Genomic DNA, 16,713 nt, shown 5'->3' with positions numbered 1-16,713 from the left:
ACACACACACACACACACACACACACACACACACACACACACACACACACACACACACACACACACACACACACACACACACACCACACTTGTATCAGGTTAGGGTTATCTATTGGCTGAGCAAGCTCCCTGTCTCCTGACCTAAACTTCATGTGATTGGTCGACGAAGCCATCAGTCAAGACAGTCAGCAGCCAAGATGGCGGAGGCTACGGGTAAAAGAAAAGATAGCTTTTCATACAAAAAGATGACTCAATAACCGTTCAGTCGTGGATTTATCTTTATGAAATGATTGTGAAAAGTCACAGAAGCACCACGCCGGATTACGAAACTTCTGGAAGGGCTACGGTTGCACTGAAGTCCTCTGCCCTTTGAAACGGACAAGCTGTTAGCTGTCAGGCTAAAAACACAGACCAAGGCTAGGTTGAGTCATATTTATTATTTATTTATTTTACAAAGACAATATAATGATCAATGCCTCGATGATGATGATAAATGAGACGATGACCCTCATGTGGCACTGACGCTCCAGTTACTCCTGTTAGGTCAGTGGTGAAGTGTTTGCATGGGTTTAATTCCAGCTTGAGGTCTTTTCATTGGCAGAACTGTCCCCTTGTGTATGTTAGACCAGGCGGTGGTGTTGTGATTCAGTATAATAAGACTATGGAGAGAATGTGATAGAGCAGAATGTAAACTGCTGTTGGTAGTTCTCATAACTCTCTGAGAACGTTTAGTTCTGGTTCCATCTTCTCCACTCAGATGGGTTTTGAATTTGACATTTTGTAGCAATGAAAAGAATGCAGCCAAGGTTGAAGGCAGATTGAAGTTCTTCATCGCTTAATATTGTTCTCCCCCCGCCCTCAGCTTCATACCTTCCTGAACACACACATTGCATGTATTTAAATTGTGTAAGTGCCACAGAATCGTTTGTTAAGGTTGGAATTGACTGGTGCAGATGACCTCATTTGTGTGGTTTGGTCATCAAAAAAATAAATCTGAGAAGACAGGAAATCAAACGCACACTTTCAAGCACTGTGTGTGTGTGTTTTAAAAGTGCTGTCGCCCACCATTATTATTATTATTATGCCAGAGTTACAGTTAAGTTGGATAGCTTGTTTGACCTGCTGCCCAGAATAATCCAATAAACTCTCTTCCTCCTTGTTTTCTCCCCAGATGAGTTTCTGGACCACAACTGAGAAGTTCCTTCACGTCATTCATGTCCTCTTCATACTGTACTCACAGTGTACTCATAGTATTGTATGTCATGATTTTTGTGCGTAAAAAAAGTAACTGTATAGTATGTCGATAAAAAGCCATATTATAGTACGTTGAAAATAGTGATAAAAATCCATAGTATAGTATATCTAAAAAAGTAATACACAAAGCCATGACATAGTATGTACTCATAAAAAGGCAGTAATAGTAGTAGTATTATGTGTTATGTAAAAGAAAAAATCAATGTAAGAGTCATACAAAATGTCTGACAGTTAAACTGCATTCCATAAAAGTGGATGTACATTTTTTGGGTGTAAAACCTTTAAATAAATTATCGGAGAGTATACTTGGAAGTACCCTTCCAAGCGCGTTGTCGGGTTCAAGACCTGCTCGCTGCCAGTGTATGTGCAAACACTTAGATAGGACACACATAGGAATAGACAAATGCAAAGTGTGAACAATAAATAACTGTACCAACAGCTGATATGTCAGCTTCAGGAATAGCTCACTGAGATAAGCTACTGACTTCAACTCTGAAATATGAACAATAAATACAACTTCCAACGAGGATAGAGTATCAGATCAGATAGCTCAGTGTGATAGAATGCTGGTTGGAAGAACAGAGTGGTTGTGAGTTCAATACTCATGAGGAGCACATCTTATGATGAGGTTCATCAGTCAGGAGTACAAGGTCCTTCACCCAGGAGACTGGGGTTCATGTCCCATGTGTCATGGAAGTACTTTCCAAATCTCAACTGTACTTGGCTCCATAAGGATGCTGAGGACAGTTGGGATTAGTAAAGTACTTAACCATGACACATGGGACATGAACCCTGCTCTCCTGGGTGAAAGACTGTGGATGTACTTATGACACTTAGAAAAAAAATTTATTGTTCCAGTTGGCAAAAGGTAAGGTGCGTTGCAACCCCTTCGGGGTTGCAACGCACCGTTTATGACAGTTGGGAAACCCCAATGCCGCCCCTTCGGGGCGGCATTGGGGTTTCCCCCTCTGGGGTGGTATTGGGATTGCTTGTGGGCGCTGCCTCCCTGGGCAGTGCCCTCTTCGGTAGGCACCACCCCTTCGGGGTGGTGCCTACCTTACCTTGTGTGCACCCTGCTGGGGCATGCTGGATGTGAACCTGGGTCTCCTGGGTGGGGGGCTGATGCCTATTCCACTCTGCCGCCACCTCAGCCGCCACCTCCAGTGAATACAGTACGCAGTTAAGACGAATTGTTGGGTTTAGGAAAGAAAGAAATTTTCTGTGAAATGCAGGATACAAACACCAGTCCATCAGGGTGATTGAACCCTAGACCTGCGTGTCCTCTAACCAGCGTTCTATCATGCTGAGCTATCTGATCTGATACTCTGCACTGGTTGAAAGTTGTATTTATTGTTCACATTTCAGAGGAGAGAAGTTGAAAAACTGTCGAGACAAATGTGGGATTTGATCCTTCAACCTCAGATGGTTGAGTCAGTAGCTTATTTCAGTGAGCTATTCTTGAAACTGGCATTTCAAGTTTCCATTCTATTATTTGTTGTTCACAATTTGTCCTTTGTACTAATTGATTTCATGTGACAAATAAAATTGATTGATTAATTGGCTGATTGATTGATCTGCTAATTGAGCTGTTAACTGGTTGGTTGACTAATGTATTAATTGATTAGTTAATTTGTTGATTACTTAGGAAGGAGAAAAAGCTAACTTGCATTACCTTGACCACTACAGTGAAAACTCATAGTGAATTAAACATGTGTGAGAGTTGGGTTGGGAAAATACCGCCAATCACCTTTCAGCTGCTCATAGATGATCACTGCGACTAGTGAGTTACTTTATTTATCTAGGATCTATGAATAGTAACTGTAGTTAGGGGTCCACACAAAACAAACGTTTGACACAAGTAACCAATGGACAATGACTTTTTTCTACATACTATACTATGACTTTTTCATCACTTTTTTCGGCATACTATACTATGACTTTTTCTTCACTTTTTTCGACATACTGTAGAGTTTTTATAACTTTTTTCCACATACTACACAATATTTTTACATACTATACCATGGCTTTTTTCACTTTTTTTCAACACACTATGCTATGACTTTTTTTCACTTTTTTCAACATACTTTACTATGGCTTTTTTCGACATACTATGCTATGACTTTTTATCACGTTTTAGACATTCTATACTATGGCTTTTTAAAACGTTTTTTGACAAAACTAGGTCTTTTTTTCAGGTTTTAGACATACTATACTATGACTTTTTATCACTTTTACTCTGGCACTGGCTCACACCCAGACCTCTCCAACATAGGGTACCTTCACTTATTATTTAGATCTACCAACATGGCATGTCCTGAATTATTCCACTAATCACAATGCCAGAACACCTAATATGTGAAATTAGTTATAGACCAAACATGGATTAATTAACCACTGCAGAAACTATCAATATATCCACACATCTTTAAATCACTGGGTAAATGATTTGCCATTGCTAAGATTATTAAACTGCTGCTGAACGTAGGCTATTACACAGCAGAGCTTCATTACTGTAGCAAACCATATTGAAGGTTTTGTAAGGTTGTGTAGTCTGTACAGTAGGCCTATGTTATCATACAGCAAGGGAAACAAGCGCCAATCATTGGCCATTTAGCTACAAGCTACTTTGTGATATAAATACATTCATTTATGAAACTCTACAATGTTACACTACTTATGAGTTTTGTCTTTAGATGTTGTCGTAGCCTATTATGATCCCAAACTACACGTTTTATGTCATATTTCATATCTCCAGATACAGTGCAGATACTTACTTTTTTGTTTAGAAGCGGAAGAGTGCACCGTTTTAACTAAGTCCTCAGTGCCATTATAGGCCATCCAGAAAATGTTGCAAATATCTATCATGGAATAGCATTACATTGTCTTTGTAAAATAAATAAATAATTATGAATCAACCTAGCCTTTGTCTGTGTTTTTAGCCTGACAGCTAACAGCTTGGCCGTTTCAAAGGGCAGAGGACTTCAGTGCAACCGTAGCCCTTCCAGAAGTTTAGAAATCCGGCGTGGGACTTTTTTGTACTTTGCACAATAATTTCATAAAGATAAATCCACGACTCAACGGTTATTGAGTCACCTTTTGTATGAAAAGCTATCTTTTCTTTTACCCGTAGCATCCGCCATCTTGGCTACTGACTGTCTTGATTGATGGCTTCGTCGACCAATCACATGAAGTTTAGGTCAGGAGACAGGGAGCTTGCTCAGCCAATAGATAACCCTAACCTGATACAAGCAGGACAGAAAATGCATTGGAGATGACACAACTAACTTTTTCAGGATAAAAGTGTATGGACCTTTCTGGGAAAAAATCTAAATAGTTTTATATTTCTATTAGTAACAATGTTTATTTTTGTTTCCTCTGATTGCTAAAAGTTGTTCTCTGTGTGATTACAATACATTTTTGTGAGATTCTATTTTATGCTATTAGTATTTTTTTCAGTTTTTATGTAATAATCATCCCTGCGGTATACATATCCTTATAGCCCAGGTTGTCCTGAAAAAAAGTATGTCTAGACCCTAATTGCGCATAACAGGGTTGAGGTTATACAAGCATTAATAATGTATGTAAAATAAAGTATGGTTTTGAATAGAAAACCCTTTTATTATGGATACACCATTCAAATAAAACTCTGAACAATCCACACACTGTCTAAAAACAGACACTCCATTTTTGATAAAACATTGATAAACAGTGGCACAGAATATAAAGACGTAAGGCAAGTTCTTTACAAAAAGTGTGATCCATAGATAAATATGACAGACAAATTAAAAAGGCACAAGGTGTATATATATATATATATTATTTATTTATATAAATAAATAAATAAAAAGACCATGCAGGCACATCCGGATGGAATGGGGTTGGTCTCACTATAATTGGTTGGAGTGGCTTCCTGTTCTCCTGGACTGGCTTTGTCGGTTACTAACATCATGAGGGTCTTGTCACTCTGGCCCCCAGGAACCCCAGTGTTACAGAAGACAAAACATTGGCAGATCCTGAGGTAAAACACATGTATGTTTGAGTAGACTAAAAGCAATGCTTTCTCTATGGCTTTAAGAAGAATTCCCTTTTAAAAAAAAAAAAAAAAAAAATGTAATTATACGGTCAGTCTTTGGTATAAAAAAAAAAAAGGTAGTTAAAAACATTGGCCATTCGCTGAGGGAAGAATCAAAGTGTGTACGTAGAAAGCTCAAGTAATCCCTAGATCATTCAGAAAGGATCAATTGGAATTTCAATATATGACCACCAGGGGGGAGCAGAACGTCACACAACTGTTCCTTATCCCATAAGAGCAGAAAATGGCACTGACTGAGGCGACCCACATAGTGCAAAGCAAGAGAGTAACCCCTCATTTCCACAGCATGCGTAACGGCTGCGGACCGGCTCCGCTGCATGTCTGTTGCGTGCTCCGCCATCCGTCAATACCCACCAGGTCCGGATTTGTTGCGGAACAGCTGCGGCCATGACTGACAGCTGTAGTCACGAGTCGCAGAATTCACGTAGAATATAACCACAAAACCAACAACAGTTAGTTGGAACTGGGACGGAGTAGGGATGCAGACGTTCCGCAGTCTGTGGTAATACACACATTGACTTTAATGGAAACCTAATGACTCTGTCGATGTTCCGGAGACGTTCCCGGAGACCTTCCGCAGACTCTCCGCATCCAGTGGAAATTGCCGGTAAGAAACCTTGCCATCCAAAAGGAGCGCTACAGGAAGAAGATTGAAATTAGCATGAATTGGAAGATGGAGAGCTCATTCAGAGTCCAGAGGGAAAGTTAATCAGATAATCCAGTGTTTGGCACCTTATCGCAAGGGTGATGTGTTCTCAAAGGAAGGCCAGCTTCTTAGATCATGAGTGACTGAGTGTGTCTGAAATCCTGGGGCTGGGGGACACAGGAAAAAAGAAAAGAAAAGGAGCATTAGCATTGCATTGTTTTTTTGTGATCGTTTCAGAAATATGGCTCTCGGGGCGACGGTGGTGGGATTTCAATCAAAAACAGCAACATTCATTAGGTAAATATGAACAGCTCTTTGCTCATGCCCTCCACTCAGAGCTTAACACAAGAGGGAGAGGAAGGGGGGGGGGTAAGGAGGAAGAGGAGAAGGGAAAACAAAAAAACACTTCCTTCTTGGGGCGGAGGGATGTAGTTGACATTGGATCTAAAAGACAGAGACATTGGACACAGTGGACAGTTTGACCCAGTCATAAAGAAGAGAAGAAAGTGGAGGCAGACAGCCCGACTCGCAACTCTCAGCAGCTAAATGGGGTTATATTAAACTGAGGTGAGGACTGTGAAAGGAAAGTGTAGTTCAGTGTTTGTGACAGGGCATTTGATTAACAGTCGACATGCACTCAGTCGCCAGTTTATTAGGTACACCTAGCAAAAACTCATGCAGTCTAATACAACAGTCCTGTAATAAACCTGACTTTTCATGAAGGTCCAAATGTTTTACAGAGGTGTTGATTTAACTCATTTTGGAGGATGCCATTGAAATGGTTGGCATTATACAGAGAAATCTTTCTGTTATTTAGCCTACCTTTACTGGTATAAATGGGGTGGCCAAAATAATAGAAACACCTGTCAGTACAGAGTTCAACATCATCACAAACTGCAGCCTCTAAATGTCGAATCAACTACTTTCCAAAACACATTCAACAAAAACTGAACATTCTAACCTTTGTGAAGGTAGGGTTTATTGCAGGACTGTTGCAAAAGACCACATTCATGTTAACTAGATGGACCTAATAAAGTGATGCGACTGGATGTCCATGCAAATGTACACAGAATGTATGTATCTACAGTCACTGGTTCTTTGCTGGTCTGTTTATGGAAGCAAGAAGCTGCCAAAATAATTTAAATCTTATGCACAATTGAAAACCTAACTGTACAAATGTTACTACTGAATATTTAAAGAAATAGTCTGACGTTTTGATAAAACTGCTTGGGCTACTGTCCTGTCAGGCAACCAGCGGAGACTCCAAGAAGTCACTGCACTTAAAATTTATATCAAGATAACAGACTGAAAAAAATGGATATTCACATCACTTATAATTAGTCCCTTGATGTTTGATAATGATATTTGCCAATATATCAAAGTATTCTTTTAAGTAGGCTATTCATTCATGGTTCAATGTCCCAATTAGTTCTTTAGTTATGTGATTCACATTCTAATGGCTCTTCATTTCTTCCATATCTGTCTGTCGACCTAAGAGTCACACTCACGTGTCCTCAGGTCTGTGCAGGGTTTTGCTGCTGATGTGGGCTGCACCATGACACTGGGAGATCCAAAATGACCTGCAGGGGTCAGCATAATGGCTTTAAGAAGGGTTAACAAGAGGGGGGCATTTTGGAGACGGACTGCACACCATGCTTTAATGGGTGAGGGGGTTTATTAGTATGAAGTCTGATGTGTAAGGTGCCGTTGTAACTAGAGATGGTCCGATACCATTTTTTGCTTCCCGATACCGATACCTGAACTTGCGTATCGGCCGATACCGAGTAGCGATTCAATACCAGTGTGTCATATATTTGATGATGTTTTAACAGCTGTATACTACTAGCCCTGTATGGATGGGATATGATTTAACAGCTGTATACTACTATCCCTGTATGGATGGGATATGATTTAACAGCTCTATACTACTATCCCTGTATGGATGGGATATGATTTCTATCTCTGTTGTCGGTCTGGCTCAGGTTAACACAAACAATGAATGCCACAGAACTTTCTTTTATTATGCAGTTTGACCGTCAGTTATAACGGAAAAAGAACATAAATAAAATACTTTAACATAGATTTTCTTTAGGGCTTTATTACGTGGTATCGGACCGGTGCATAAACTCCAGTATTTCCCGATACCAGCGTTTTAGGCAGTATCGGAGCCGATACCGATACTGGTATCGGAACATCTCTAGTTGTAACCCTAGTTGTGTAAAAAAAAATAATAATTAATATATATACACATGACCAAAGACAACAGACGGCACCTCCATTAGAAAGACACAGGCTGTTAATGATGAGGTGTCCTGTGCGGTTTTGGTCAGTCCTGGTTTGAGTGTATGATGAGTACAAAATAAATAACAACAGAGAGGGAAGGGCAGTCAGCAATTCATCATGCACATACCTGAAGAGCAGCTCCAGGGCCACAGTGTCTCCATAGTCATGGGACACCAGAGTCACTCGCTGGTTCCTCAGACGCAAGTGAGCCAGTGCCCCCACCACACTGGCCTGCTCGAAGATGGAGTACCTGTGGGGTCGCTGGGATGGTCAGGCACACGAGAAAATGAGTTATGGATAAGTGAAATAACAGAGCACCAAGCAGGAAACCTCGGAAACATTTTACTAAATGAATCTGTAAAATAAAGACACTTAAACTGACACCAGATTTTACTCACTGGCTTGTCGCTAAAGCCAAAGCCCAGGAAGTCCAGTGCAATGACTCGATGGAAGCGCTGAGTGAGTGGCTCCCAGATCTGTATGGAAAAATAAACACAACATTTGGTCTCTGGCTTGTTCACATAAAGACCCTACATTTTTCCAGTGGTGTTTAGGGCTGTTGATTAGCTACTGAGCGTGTGGGTACCTTGTTCCAGTCGAAGCTGGAGGTGGGGAAGCCATGGAGCAAAATGACGACATCGGAGCTTCCCAAAGCCCCATAGGAATCTGGTTTAAGGAGAAAAGAGAAACGCATGTATGTATCTAGGCACAGAAACAAATATGTTTACAACACAAAGAAGGCACAGTGATATTTTTTGCATGTTTCATTCCAAGTATAAATGTGACTGCCGGCATTAATGATGATGTGAGACGATGTGCGGTGACAGAAAAGAAAAAAAAAAGATTATGTGTGATTTATGTCTCTAAAAAGTCACATTTGAAGCTAAAAGGTTACATTTGAAGCTAAGATGACTCGCCAATTAATCAACTACTTAAGTGACAATTAAGTTAAACGATTAATCATAAATTGAAAGGATAATGAAAACAATAACTATCGTCAGCTATAGTCACAGTTGGATACCATTACAACACTGTTGACAACCCATTGGGGTATTTAACAATACTACTGTGCATTGAGTCTCTCTCTTACCTCTGTAGAAGATCTCCCTGCCTCTGAAATGGAACACCTCCCCGGCACTGTGCCACTTTTGCAGGGCAGCTAGGTGACAGCTGAGGGGGCGGGATGTGCAGGGAGACGGCCACCAGCGAGATGCAGATCAAACCCACCACTCTCTCATCTTGAGCTCAGCGGTAGGGGAGCCTCATTCCTGCCTCTAAAAAGAGACAACAATGAAGTGAAAGATAGGTTTAAGTGAATGGAACTTCCTACAGGTGAGAGGCAGGATCAGCAGCTGTTAATCCTGAGAGAAAGCATGTCCTACCTCAGAGCTTCAGCTCAGAGAAGATGTCCCTTCAGCTGGTCTGTATCTAGAAGGTTCCTCCTCTTCTTCCCAGATGGCATCCACTGAGGCAGCATATATCTGCAGGTATGAGACAAATAAAAGCACTGCAGTCGCGACACAGCTGACGGTCAAAGTAAAAAGCATACAACAATAAACTGTAATGTATGGTTAAATTTAATAGTTATAGTTTGTATTAGCACTGAAATGTGGAAATGTTCATGAATACAATGGCATACAAACCTGCAGACTTCCAGCTCCCACGGACCATGTAAACACCAGTCCACCTGCAACCGACTATTTTCAGAAACACAAACAAAACCAATATAAAACGCCATATTCCTTCTCACGGCGATGCAGACTTTTCGCCTAGCGTCATTTCGGTGAATGTGACAGCTGGGTTTGTTTGTTTATTCGCCCCAAACAGCCAAAGTACCAACTGTTACAGACGTTAGCATTAAGCTAGCTGCAAATTAGCAACGGGACACATGTATCCGGGCTACGGCGAGTAATGCTGCGGATGATTATTGCCTAAGGACGGAGACTGCTGTGTGACATGCAGTCCAGCCCCTGATTTATGGAATGCCGTTTTATTCCGAATTAAATGGGGATTATGAAATAAAACTCTCTTGAAATAAATAAATGTGGATTTATGAAATAAAAGTCTCTTGAAATAAATAAATGTGTACTTATGAAATAAAAGTCTCTTGAAATAAATAACTGGGGACTTATGAAATAAAAGTATCTTGAAATAAATAAATATGGACTTATGAAATGAAAGTACCATGAAACAATTACATTTATTTAATTATTTACGTATTTATTGCCTCATTATTTTTTTCATGATTTATTTGAAAGGAATATTTATATATTTATTCATGTATTTATGTATTTATTCATTTATTTATGTATTTATTTAATTCTGAATAAAACGGCATTCCATAGCTTCGGTTGCTGGACCTCAAAATTCACTAACCTAAGGTTGGAAGTTGTATTTATCGTTCACATTTTAGAGGGGAGACGTTGAAAAACTGTGAAGACAAATGTGGTATTTGATACTTCAACCTTAAATCACAATCTCCAATTTTCTTGAGACTTTAACCTTCATCTTATATGGCTGCGCTATTTGCAAAGCTCATGAAGTCGATGGTTGGAAGTTGTATTTATCGTTCACATTTCAGAGTAGAGAAGTTGAAAAACTGTCAAAATAAACTCAGGATTTGATTGTGCAACCAGTAGGTTATCTCAGTGAGCAATTCGTGAAGCTGACTTTTCAAACTTACTTTCTATTATTTGTTGTTCACACTTTATATTATAAACCTCTGAATAAATTGTCTGTCAAGATGATTGAACCCATGACCAGTGTGGCTTCAAACCAGCATTCCATCACACTGAGCTATCTGATCTGCTACACTGTGCTACTGTTTCAAGTATTTGACTTTTCCCTTCCAGTTTTAGACTTTGAAAATCGACAGCACCTTGGAGGGCTTGAACTCTCAATCTCGAATTTTCTTGAAAATTTCACCTTCAACTTATTTCGCTGTGCTATTTGCAAAGCTCGCAAAAGGTCTGGTTGGAAGTTGTATTTATCGTTCACATTTCAGAGTAGAGAAGTTGAAAAACTGTCAAAATAAACTCAGGATTTGATTGTGCAACCAGTAGGTTATCTCAGTGAGCAATTCGTGAAGCTGACTTTTCAAACTTACTTTCTATTATTTGTTGTTCACACTTTATATTATAAACCTCTGAATAAATTGTCTGTCAAGATGATTGAACCCATGACCAGTGTGGCTTCAAACCAGCATTCCATCACACTGAGCTATCTGATCTGCTACACTGTGCTACTGTTTCAAGTATTTGACTTTTCCCTTCCAGTTTTAGACTTTGAAAATCGACAGCACCTTGGAGGGCTTGAACTCTCAATCTCGAATTTTCTTGAAAATTTCACCTTCAACTTATTTCGCTGTGCTATTTGCAAAGCTCGCAAAAGGTCTGGTTGGAAGTTGTATTTATCGTTCACATTTCAGAGTAGAGAAGTTGAGAAAATGTCAAGATAAACTCAGAATTTGATCCTGCAACCTTGAGATTGGGGAGTCAGTAGTTTATCTCAGTGATCTATTCTTGAAGGTGACCTTTCTAACCTTTGTTCTTTGTTGTTCACACTTTGTATTATAAACCTGTAAATAAATTGTCTGTCAGGATGATTGAACCCATGAGCTGTGTGTTCTCAAACCAGCGTTCCATCACACTGAACTACCTGATCTACTGCACTGCATTACTGTTTCAAGTATTTGACTTTTCCCTTCAAGTTTTAGACTTTGAAAATTGACAGCAACTCACAGGGCTTAAACTCTAAATATCCAATTTTCTTGAGACTTCAACCTTCATCTTATATGGCTGCGCTATTTGCAAAGCTCGAGAAGTTGATGGTTGGAAGTTGTATTTATCGTTCACATTTCAGAGTAGAGAAGTTGAAAAACTGTGAAGATCAACTCAGTATTTGATCCTGCAACCTCAGATTGGGGAGTCAGCAGCTTATCTCAATGAGCTATTCTTGAAACTGACATTTCGAACCTTCGTTCTTTGTTGTTCACACTTTGTATTATGAACCTCAAAATAAATTGTCTGTTTGGATAATTGAACCCATTACCTGTTTGCCCACAAACCAGCATTCCATCACACTGAGCTATCTGATGTACTGGACTGCTCTACTGTTTCGAGTATTTGACTTTTCCCTTCCAGTTTTAGAATTTGAAAATTGACAGCACCTCAGAGCTGTTAATTGAACACTCAACCACCAATTTTCTTGAGAATTTAAGCTTCACCTTATTTTGCTGCGCTATCTGCAAAGCTCGTAAATGCTCTGGTTGGAAGTTGTATTTATCGTTCACATTTCAGAGTAGAGAAGTTGAGAAAATGTCAAGATAAACTCAGGATTTGATCCTGCAACCTCAGATTGTGGAGTCAGTAGCTTATCTCAGTGAGCTATTCTTGAAGATGACCTTTCAAACTTTTGTTCTTTGTTGTTCACACTTTGTATTATAAACTTCTAAATAATTTGTCTCTCAGGATGATTGAACCCATGACCTGTGTGCCCTCATCCCAGCGTTCCATCACACTGAGCTATCTGATCTACAGCTCTTTGCTACTGTTTTGAGTATTTTACTTTTCCCTTGAAGTTTTAGACTTTGAAAATTGACAGCACCTTGGAGGGCTTGAATGCTCAACCTTCAATTTTCTTGAGATTTTCACCTTCACCTTATTTTGCTGCGCTATTTGCAAAGCTCGTAAAGGGTCTGGTTGGAAATTTTATTTATAGTTCACATTTCAGAGTAGAGAAGTTGAAAAACTGTCAAAACAAACTCTGGATTTGACCCTGCAACCTCGACACCTCCAATTTTCTTGAGAATATAACCTTCACCTTATTTTTGCTGCGCTGCTTCCAAAGCTCGGAAAGGCTCTGGTTGGAAGTTGTATTTATTGTTCACATTTCAGAGTAGAGAAGTTGAAAAACTGTCAAAATAAACTCAGGATTTGACCCTGCAACCTCAGATTGTGGAGTCAGTAGCTTATCTCAGTGAGCTATTCTTGAAGAGAACTTTTCAAACTTTTGTTCTTTGTTGTTCACACTGTGTATTATAAACCTCTAAATAAATTGTCTGTGAGGATGATTGAACCCATGACCTGCGTGTCCTCAAACCAACATTCCATCAGTCTGAGCTATGGCACTGTGCTACTGTTTCGAGTATTTGACTTTTCCATTCAAGTTTTAGACTTTGAAAATTGACAGCCCCTCTGAGGGCTTGAACTCAAAACCTCCAATTTTCTTGAGAATATAACCTTCACCTTATTTTTGCTGCACTGCTTCCAAAGCTCGGAAAGGCTCTGGTTGGAAGTTGTATTTATCGTTCACATTTCAGAGTAGAGAAGTTGAAAAACTGTGAAGATCAGCTCACTATTTGATCCTGCAACCTCAGATTGGGGAGTCAACAGCTTATCTCAATGAGCTCTTCTTGAAACTGACATTCCTAACTTTTGTTCTTTGTTGTTCACACTTTGTATTATGAACCTCAAAATAAATTGTCTGTTCGGATATTTGAACCCATGACCTGTTTGCCCACAAACCAGCATTCCATCACACTGAGCTATCTGATCTACTGGACTGCTCTACTGTTTCGAGTGTTTGACTTTTCCCTTCCAGTTTCAGACTTTGAAAATTGACAGCACCTCGGAGGGCTTGAACTCTCAATCTCTAATTTTCTTGAAACTTTCACCTTCAACTTATTTCACTGTGCTATTTGCAAAGCTCGCAAAAGGTCTTGTTGGAAATTGTAGTTATAGTTCACATTTCAGAGTAGAGAAGTTGAAAAACTGTCAAAATAAACTCAGGATTTGACCCTGCAACCTCAGATTGTGGAGTCAGTAGCTTATCTCAGTGAGCTATTCTTGAAGTTGACATTTCAAACTTTCATTCATTGTTGTTCACACTTTGTATAATAAACCTCTAAATAAATTGTCTGTTAGGATGATTGAACCCATGACCTGTGTGTCCTCAAACCAGCTTTCCATCACACTGAGCTATCTGATCTACACTACTATTTCAAGTATTTGACTTTTCCCTTCCAGTTTTAGAATTTGAAAATTGACAGCACCTCAGAGCTGTCAATTGAACACTCAACCACCAATTTTCTTGAGAATTTAAGCTTCACCTTATTTTGCTGCGCTATCTGCAAAGCTTGTAAATGCTCTGGTTGGAAGTTGTATTTATCGTTCACATTTCAGAGTAGAGAAGTTGAGAAAATGTCAAGATAGACTCAGGATTTGATCCTGCAACCTCAGATTGTGCAGTCAGTAGTTTATCTCAGTGAGCTATTCTTGAAGGTGACCTTTCTAACCTTTGTTCTTTGTTGTTCACACTTTGTATTATAAACCTGTAAATAAATTGTCTGTCAGGATGATTGAACCCATGACCTGTGTGTTCTCAAACCAGCATTCCATCACACTGAACTACCTGAGCTACTGGACTGTGTTACTGTTTCAAGTATTTGACTTTTCCCTTTAAGTTTTAGACTTTGAAAATTTACAGCAACTCAGAGGGCTTGAACTCTAAATCTCCAATTTTCTTGAGACTTCAACCTTCACCTTATTTTTGCTGCACTGCTTCCAAAGCTCGGAAAGGCTCTGGTTGGAAGTTGTATTTATCGTTCACATTTCAGAGTAGAGAAGTTGAAAAACTGTGAAGATCAGCTCACTATTTGATCCTGCAACCTCAGATTGGGGAGTCAACAGCTTATCTCAATGAGCTCTTCTTGAAACTGACATTCCTAACTTTTGTTCTTTGTTGTTCACACTTTGTATTATGAACCTCAAAATAAATTGTCTGTTCGGATAATTGAACCCATGACCTGTTTGCCCACAAACCAGCATTCCATCACACTGAGCTATCTGATCTACTGGTCTACTCTACTGTTTCAAGTATTTGACTTTTCCCTTCCAGTTTCAGACTTTGAAAATTGACAGCACCTCGGAGGGCTTGAACTCTCAATCTCTAATTTTCTTGAAACTTTCACCTTCAACTTATTTCAATGTGCTATTTGCAAAGCTCGCAAAAGGTTTTGTTGGAAATTGTAGTTATAGTTCACATTTCAGAGTAGAGAAGTTAAAAAACTGTCAAAATAAACTCAGGATTTGACCCTGCAACCTCAGATTGTGGAGTCAGTAGCTTATCTCAGTGAGCTATTCTTGAAGTTGACATTTCAAACTTTCATTCATTGTTGTTCACACTTTGTATAATAAACCTCTAAATAAATTGTCTGTCAGGATGATTGAACCCATGACCTGTGTGTTCTCAAACCAGCGTTCCATCACGCTGAGCTATCTGATCTAGACTACTATTTCAAGTATTTGACTTTTCCGTTTCAGTATTTGAAAATTGACAGCACCTCAGAGCTGTCAATTGAACACTCAACCACCAATTTTCTTGAGAATTTAAGCTTAACCTTATTTTGCTGCGCTATCTGCAAAGCTCGTAAATGCTCTGGTTGGAAGTTGTATTTATCGTTCACATTTCAGAGTAGAGAAGTTGAGAAAATGTCAAGATAAACTCAGAATTTGATCCTGCAACCTCAGATTGTGGAGTCAGTAGCTTATCTCAGTGAGTTATTCTTGAAGGTGACCTTTCTAACCTTTGTTCTTTGTTGTTCACACTTTGTATTATAAACCTGTAAATAAATTGTCTGTCAGGGTGATTGAACCCATGACCTGTGTGTTCTCAAACCAGCGTTCCATCACACTGAACTACCTGATCTACTGCACTGTGTTACTGTTTCAAGTATTTGACTTTTCCCTTTAAGTTTTAGACTTTGAAAATTGACAGCAACTCAGAGGGCTTGAACTCTAAATCTCCAATTTTCTTGAGACTTCAACCTTCATCTTATATGTCTGCGCTATTTGCAAAGCTCAAGAAGTTGATGGTTGGAAGTTGTATTTATCGTTCACATTTCAGAATAGAGAAGTTGAAAACCTGTGAAGATAAACTCAGTATTTGATCCTGCAACCTCAGATTGGGGAGTCAGCAGCTTATCTCAATGAGCTATTCTTGAAACTGACATTCCTAACTTTCGTTCTTTGTTGTTCACACTTTGTATTATGAACCTCAAAATAAATTGTCTGTTTGGATAATTGAACCCATGACCTGTCTGCCCTCAAACCAGCATTCCATCACACTGAGCTATCTGATCTACTGGACTGCTCTACTGTTTCGAGTGTTTGACTTTTCCCTTCCAGTTTTAGACTTTGAAAACTGACAGCACCTCGGAGGGCTTGAACTCTCAATCTCGAATTTTCTTGAAACTTTCACCTTCAACTTATTTCGCTGTGCTATTTGCAAAGCTCGTAAAATGTCTGGTTGGAAATTGAAGTTATAGTTCACATTTCAGAGTAGAGAAGTTGAAAAACTGTCAAAATAAACTCAGGATTTGACCCTGCAACCTCAGATTGTGGAGTCAGTAGCTTATCTCAGTGAGCTATTCTTGAAG

General features: G+C 39.4%; 1 protein-coding gene across 1 annotated transcript; it reads right to left on the bottom strand.

The window, feature by feature from the left end:
• Positions 1-5,823: 5,823 nt before the first annotated feature.
• Positions 5,824-9,493, bottom strand: LOC114551293 (mesoderm-specific transcript homolog protein; the record flags this gene model as incomplete). The annotated part of the gene is made up of 7 exons (XM_028572470.1): positions 5,824-5,983; positions 6,080-6,160; positions 7,502-7,573; positions 8,404-8,537; positions 8,675-8,752; positions 8,863-8,942; positions 9,367-9,493. Coding segments are annotated over 6 exons (525 nt in total), but the record flags the coding sequence as incomplete, so codon positions are not given.
• Between the last annotated feature and the right edge of the window lie 7,220 nt (positions 9,494-16,713).

The sequence above is a fragment of the Perca flavescens genome, chromosome 24 (assembly GCF_004354835.1).
Source record: "Perca flavescens isolate YP-PL-M2 chromosome 24, PFLA_1.0, whole genome shotgun sequence".
Taxonomy (NCBI): Eukaryota; Metazoa; Chordata; class Actinopteri; order Perciformes; family Percidae; genus Perca; species Perca flavescens.
This window is presented reverse-complemented; position numbering and strand designations above follow the sequence as displayed.